Source organism: Armigeres subalbatus, chromosome 3 (assembly GCF_024139115.2).
Source record: "Armigeres subalbatus isolate Guangzhou_Male chromosome 3, GZ_Asu_2, whole genome shotgun sequence".
In the NCBI taxonomy this organism is placed as follows: domain Eukaryota; kingdom Metazoa; phylum Arthropoda; class Insecta; order Diptera; family Culicidae; genus Armigeres; species Armigeres subalbatus.
This window is the reverse complement of record NC_085141.1, coordinates 201,023,530-201,031,080: the sequence shown is the minus strand read 5'-3', so window position 1 is coordinate 201,031,080 and position 7,551 is coordinate 201,023,530. Positions and strand designations below refer to the sequence as shown.

The 7,551-nt window shown below is 46.2% G+C and overlaps 1 protein-coding gene across 1 annotated transcript; it reads left to right on the top strand.

Moving 5' to 3' along the window:
* LOC134223305 (uncharacterized) lies at positions 1–1,286 on the top strand. Its single transcript, XM_062702454.1, has one exon. It carries the CDS (start codon positions 79–81, stop codon positions 937–939), a length of 861 nt encoding a protein of 286 aa, XP_062558438.1. The 5' UTR covers positions 1–78; the 3' UTR covers positions 940–1,286.
* The last annotated feature ends 6,265 nt before the right edge of the window (positions 1,287–7,551 follow it).

Here is a 7,551-nt window from a genome sequence, read left to right as displayed (position 1 = left end):
ATTGGACCATATATGCATCTTGGTCTGTTTGTTTGATTTAAAACTGGTAGAACCCTGTAGAACCTAATTCAATACGAAATGTTAAAATTACTTATTACTGTTCCTAATATAAAATATATTGTGCAATTTCGAGGACTGCATTGTACCCTGGGAAAATGGTCAAGTTATAAAAAGCAAGGAAAAGTTCTCAACAAATTGATGTATGGCTCGGAAAAAAACAAGCGGAAATGGTTCGGTGAGAGGAACTCCAAAACTGTTTTTCCATCTCCAATATCGTTAGCATCTACCAGAGGACAAGGACAAGAATCATCCAGGAGACTGACCGTCTTGAATAAATTATTCATGGAGCACATTACCGATTTGATGGTCACTGGGGAGTACGCCGAAGAATTAGTTGGATACGGTATACAAATTTCCCGTGTCCGAATCAATACGGACTTCCACGGTGTAAACGTTTTCTGGTTCGGAAAAGATAGTACCCAGGACATGGAGGTTGGACGGCTTTTGAAACGCGTGGCTGGTGGTATACGGCACGAACTTTCGCAATTGCGGCTTATTGGCCAAGTGCCGAAACTTGCCTTTATGAAAGACAAAACATATGGACTCGGTACTGAAGTAGATAGCGTCCTGCGCCATTTAGATTTTGGAAAAGATGTATTCACAAATCGCACGCTGATTGGAAAAAATGAATTTGAACTTCAAACCAAATTATCCCATGAAGTGCGAGAGGAGATTGGTCAATTGGACATTGAAACACCTATCTTTTGGGATGAGCCTCTGCCCAACATGCGTCACGATGTGCTTGGTTTAAACCACGCTTTAATCATTAATAAAATCAAACGATCCCTAAGCAAAACAAAAGCCGCATGGGTTCAGTACAGTAACAAAGAAAGAAGAACAAGATATAAAAATGTTGAAATCGATTTCTCTGAAATCTAATAAAGACTTTAACCTAAGCGAGATGGAATCTGACGAAACGTTAAAAAAGAAATAAGACCGCCAGAAATTTGAAAGGACTTAATATGAGTGAAAAGCTTGAGAGCAGGATAATCTTGAACATAAAGAGTGAAATGATAGCCTTTCGATACAACTTTGTTGTACGAGATAGGATAGATCAAAATAAGTGACAGGCTATAATATTTTTTTAATGCTATAAAAACGTAATAAATTTCCACACAGTTCCCGATAAAAAAAATTGTACCCAATATGAACTTAATAAAAACAAATGAAACATAGGTAAGTGACGATTTTTTGCAATACAATTTTTGCTGTTATTTGTTATACAATTATTGGTGTGCAGTTCATGTAGAGAAAATCCGTTATTTTATAACGATTAACCTGTTCCGATGATCCTTGTATTCGTTACCCTAATAGCCTATTCAGATTACACCAAATTATTGTAAAATATCTATATATATAAAAATGAAATGGCCCACTGGTGTAAAAAACCTTTCGAAGCTTATAATTTCGCCTTATGAAATGTAGCCATAAGAAAACTATTTGAAAATCATAAGGCAGTCTTATGAAACGAAATGAACTTTTGGATGAAGCAGAAAACAGGTTCATCTGATGGTTTTCATAAAGTTGTCATTAAAATCAATAAAGCTACCTTATGAAATTTTATAAGTCTGTCCAATGGAATTCTTAAGATAGCAGCATGAGTATAATTTCGTAAAATATGGTTGTGTTTTTAAAAAGCATAAAAAATTCAATTAATTTGGATGATAGGTCTAATTTATTGAGACAAATAGTCGAGGTACGACAAGAATTAGAGGAAAGTGGGGCAAGATGGCCACCCTAAGCGGTAATCTTTGTATAATAGTGAAACCCCTTCGAATTCTGCTGATTTGTCCAAGAAATACCTGCCTTTGACATAAGTATCAACAAACATTGATTAATGTCGTTTCAGTATGGGTCTGTTCAAATATTACGTAACGCAATAGGGGGTGGGGGGCTGTTTTATTTTTGTTACGATTTGTTACGCAAAATATAGGGGGTGGGGGTCCTTCGAGAAATTGTTACGCGTAACAATTGAGAAAAAATATTTAAATTTTTCAAAGAATATTTATTGTTTTCAAAATAGCATGAAATACACAAAAAATAATGATTTATTGTATCGTGGTTCAAATTCTACCAAAAACAAGATTTTTCAAAAAAAAAAAATGTATTTGTTACGCGTTACGCATAGGGGTGGGGGTAGTTCTTAATTTTGTTACAGATTGTTACGAGGGGGTGGGGGGTTCTTAAAAACAACGTTTTTCGCGTTACGTAATATTTGAACAGACCCTATCTTATAAACTGGTTTTAAAAAACCCAAGTTTATCCACCAGTGTTGATTATGCCTTTCTCGATTCAATGTGTTGAATTCGAATTAGTATGGTAAATGCAATGTAAATTGCCTACATTTTGGCGAGTAAAAGCTCACGCTACTTAAGAATTACTCAACTATGAGAGTAATGGATTGCGTCACGGCTAAATTGATTAATGACTTAAAGTGTGCATGTAAACAGCGTATTTGTTAAAAGAAAAATAGAAATATTATTCAAACCGAATGAGTTATTAACAAACAAAAACAATAGTGTCCAACTAGGAAAGTTTCTCCGTCGAATGAAACTAGTTGCAGTCGAATCCGTCAAGTCTTTCTATATGAAACGTGTTTAACATTAAAAAAATCTCGGGGCTACACACATCCACACACACACACACACACACACACACACACACACACACACACACACACACACACACACACACACGCCCTGTCTACAAGAAGGCGATGGCGGGCCGAGATTAATGGAGATCATCCAGTTGAATCTCAACCATTGCGACACCGCACAGCAGCTGTTGTGGCAGTCGACAACAGAAGCAATGTGCGACGTGGCAATTATTGCTGAGCCGTACCGGATTCCTTCTGACAACGGCAACTGGGTGGCGGATGCTACGGGGATTGCGGCTATCCAAGTGATGGGCAGATTTCCTATCCAAGAGGTGGTAGACAGTTCAAGCGAGGGTTTCGTAATCGCCAAAATTAACGGGATCTTTGTGTGTAGCTGTTACGCACCCCAAGGTGGACTTTGGAGCAGTATAACCGGATGCTGGACTCACTCACGGAGAAGCTGATCGGCCGAAATCCAGTGATCATCGGAGGCGATTTCAATGCTTGGGCAGTGGATTGGGGAAGCAGACTGACTAACGCCAGAGGTTACAGTTTGCTGGAGGCGCTGGCTAAGCTGGAAGTAAGATTGTGCAACGAAGGTACCGTTAGTACATTCCGCAGAGATGGCAGGGAGTCCATCATCGATGTCACGTTCTGCAGTCCGTCGATGGCGAGGAACATGAACTGGAGAGTTTGTGAAGGATATACCCATACCGATCACCAGGCGATCCGATATAGTGTTGGAACGCGAACGCCGACGGTACGACGGGAGACAAGGTCTAGTTGGCGAAGATGGAAGACGAAGGACTTCGATAAAGATCTTTTTATCGAAGCACTTCGAGTGAAAAGCGACGCTACAAACCTTGACGCAGACCAACTGACGGAAACGCTAGCGAGGGCTTGCGATGCGACGATGCCGAGGAAATTGGAGCCAACGAATAGCCGACGGCCAAGTTACTGGTGGAACGAAAATCTTGCTAACCTTCGCGCTGCCTGTCTCAGAGCTAGGAGACACGTTCAGAGGGCACGGTCTGAAATGGTCAGAGAGGAGCGAAAGATAGTTTTCCGTGAAGCTAGAGCGGCATTCAAACGGGCGATCCAAATCAGCAAGTCTAACTGCTTCAAGGAGTTGTGCCAGGAAGCTGACGCTGATCCTTGGGGTAACGCTTATCGAGTTGTGACAAAGAAGATCAGGGGTCCAGCGACGCCAGCCGAAATGTGTCCAGACAAGCTGAAGATCATCGTGGACGGTCTTTTCCCGCAGCATGGTTCTACGACGTGGCCGCGTACGCCGTACGAAGATGAAGACCGAGTAACCGCTGCAGGTATGCAAGTCACCAATGACGAGCTATTATCAGTGGCGAAAGGTTTGAAGTTGAAAAAGCTCCGGGTCCGGATGGAATTCCAAATGTGGCTCTAAAATCCGCGATTTTGGCGTTCCCGGATCTGTTCAGGATGGTGCTGCAGAAGTGTTTAGTAGACGGTAATTTTCCGGACACGTGGAAGATCCAGAAACTGGTGCTGCTGCCGAAACCAGGAAAACCGCCGGGGAATCCATCATCGTATAGGCCCATATGTCTGCTGGATACACTGGGGAAGCTTCTGGAAAGGGTTATCCTTAATAGGCCTACACAGTTCACGGAGGGTGAGACTGGCTTATCGGAAAAACAGTTCGGATTCCGCAAAGGCAGATCGACTGTGGATGCAATCAGGACAGTCATCGAAGATGCAGAGAGGGCGTCCAAGAAGAAGAGGAGCGGCAATCGGTTCTGCGCGGTAGTGACGATTGACGTCAAAAACGCGTTCAATAGTGCCAGCTGGGAGGCCATCGCCGCAGCGCTGCATGGAATGCGAATCCCCGACTTCCTGTGTAAGATCCTTAGGAGCTACTTCCTGAACCGGATTCTGGTTTACGACACGAGCTCGGGGCAGAAGTCGATCAGGGTTACGTCGGGCGTTCCACAAGGGTCCATACTAGGCCCGACGTTATGGAATGTGATGTACAACGGGGTGCTGATGCTGAAGTTGCCCAAAGGTGTAAAGATTTACGGATTCGCGGATGATGTCGTCCTAACGATAACCGGTGAGTCACTGGAGGAGGTGGAAATGCTGGTGGCGGAAGCGACCGACGCAGTAGAAACCTGGATGAATGGAGTCAAGCTGCAGCTGGCTCATCACAAAACGGAAGTGATGCTGGTCAGCAACTGCAAAGTAATCCAGCGGATGCAGATTACCATTGGAGGGCACGACATCCCGTCGGTGCGGACTCTGAGACATCTAGGTGTGATGATTGATGACCGGTTGAACTTCAACACCCACGTGGACTATTCCTGTGAAAAGGCGGCTCAAATGATCAGTGCGTTAGCAAGGATCATGCCGAACGTCGGCGGTCCGAAAGGCAGCAGTAGGCGTCTTCTTGCGTCAGTATCATCCTCGATACTAAGGTACGGAGTTCCAGCCTGGGGAGCTGCGCTCAAGACGAAACGTAACCGGAGGAAGCTGAATAGCGTGTTTCGTCTAATGGCCATTCGAGTCGCGAGTGCGTACCGAACTATTTCGTCGGAGGCAGTTTGCGTTATCGCAGGGATGATTCCAGTCTGCATAACCCTAGCAGAGGACATCGAGTGCTACCAACGGAGGGATACCAGAAATGTGAGGAAGGCGGTGAGACTGGACTCTATGGTGAAATGGCAGCAGGAGTGGGACAATGCGGATAATGGAAGGTGGACCCATCGGCTCATCCCCAATGTGTCGACGTGGGTGAACAGGGAGCATGGTGAGGTGAACTTTTACCTCACACAGTTCCTGTCCGGACACGGTTGTTTCCGCCAATATTTGCACCGGTGTGGCCATGCGTCATCGCCATTCTGCCCGGCGTGTATCGACGTAGAGGAGACTCCAGAGCACGTGATATTCGACTGCCCGAGGTTTGCGGAGGCACGTAGGAGAATGCCTGCCATAAGGGCGGACAACATCGCAGAGCGAATGTGTCGCGATGAAGGTACGTGGCATGCGGTAACCAGAGTCGTGACACAAATAATGTCAGAGCTGCAGCGTCGATGGAGAAGGGACCAGCAAGTAAGCGTCGGTTTGGAGCAAAATCCAGCACAGTGAGCAGTGTTGGGTCTCGAGTCGTCGGGGCGCCAGCGAACCGGAAGTCTTCTGCCAACCGGAATCGTCGGACCGACCTCGGCACTCGAACCGTCAACCTGCTGAAGAAAGAAGAAAGAAGAAGGAAGTGCTTCGGGTATGTAGGGCACCGCCAGTGCGGACGTTATCCACCGCCGGAACTGTCGGACCACCTCTGCAACCCGAAGACGAAGTCGGCGCAATGCGCGAAAGCGTCCCCTGCGATAGCCGCCGGTAGTCGGGGCACCATCAGTGCGGAAGTTTCCTTCACCGGAACTGGTGGACCACCCTCGACGCCGGGGAAGTCAGGAGGATTCGAGTGAGGAAGTTTGCGGCACAACCGCCTAGAGATCGATACGTAGCAGTGGTTCCCGTCAAGCCAGTCGGCGAACTAGCCTAAGCTAGAGGCCGGAATTTTAGAAGAAGTGCATGAGCACAGACCCCCGAAGTAGTCGCAGCATCCAGTGGTCCCGGGGGGATCGAGGCAAGGAGGATAAGGGACCCGGTTTATCCGGGAGGCACATTTTTAGCAGGTCGGGAGGAGCCCATCCCTGTTCGCCTTCGAGCATAGTGTGGATGCTCGAGGTGTCTGTCGCGCAGATTTTTGATGGCCTTTAACCCTTGCAAAAAAAAAAAAAAACACACACACACACACACACACACAGACCGGGACCATCGTCCCTAACCCCTAATCCCAAGGCGTCAAGCGACCCGTGCCGAGGGGATGCATGGCCAGGGGGGTGAAATAATAAGCTAGGCCTTTATCGGAGCCTGTGGGGTATCTGGGCACCCTCCACAGTAATTGTCCCTTACCGCGTCATGCTGGGCTCTGGCGTGGTGGACCTCTTTTCCCGAGCAACTCGTGGGATCAAAATGGAAAACCAAGACAATTCTTCAACTAGTGGTAGTAGTGTTGTCGCCCCCTTCGCAAGAGGTGGGTTGTTCAGGTCTCCGCCTAGGAGGCCAGAGGCAATAGTCGGCAGCTCAGTGCGCAGCGCCAGCGTGGGTCACTTAACCTTCCTCTCGGCTAAAAAAACGCCGGTAGAGGTTATTGACGGCCCATGACTTGTGGAGGCGATGAACCGCAAACGCGATGGGCTCTCGGCCTTCGAGGTGGCGACGGAACAGCTGGACGCCATCATCGACTTTGCGTCATCGAAGCATAATATCAGTCTGGGTGCTGCGGATAGAGCCGCTTTTCTGCGCTCAAGCGAGCAGAGGGATATTTTGAAATCACTTCCATAAACTAAATTATTTTGCAGTTACTTGGCTGTCAAACATTTCCCGCTCTTCGAATTTCTCTTTCCACGCTGCACGAGGGCGCACAAATGCGCTAGACTCTACATGACTTTACGATTGTTTACATACATTGATGCTCCAATCAGCTGCTGAATCTCGTGAAATTTCGTAACGAGTCCTTTTTAATTGCATTCCCACTAATTTTCCACTCGAAATATAATGTGAGAATATTTGTTACAAAGAATACAAAACTCAAACAAAGTTTATTTTTATTTTTTCCCAAAATAATAACAATACTTCTCAATATTAGATCAGAAACGAACATAACCACAATCTTCAATGTTTGGCTCCGGCACAATAGAAAATTTTGGCTTCAGTTTGACAACCAAATCGATTCTATCCGCGCCACCCAGATATCAGTAAGGACCTCAAGAGGAGCTTGCAGAAACTTCGAAAGTCGATGTTGGACGCCAAGCTGGAAACGGCGGTCGGGACGGCCAAGTTCGAACCCATGAAATCCATGGAGT

Coding starts and splice junctions, on each gene's coding strand:
- LOC134223305 (XM_062702454.1), top strand. CDS start 79: ATGTTAAAATTACTTATTACTGTTCCTAATATAAAATATATTGTGCAA.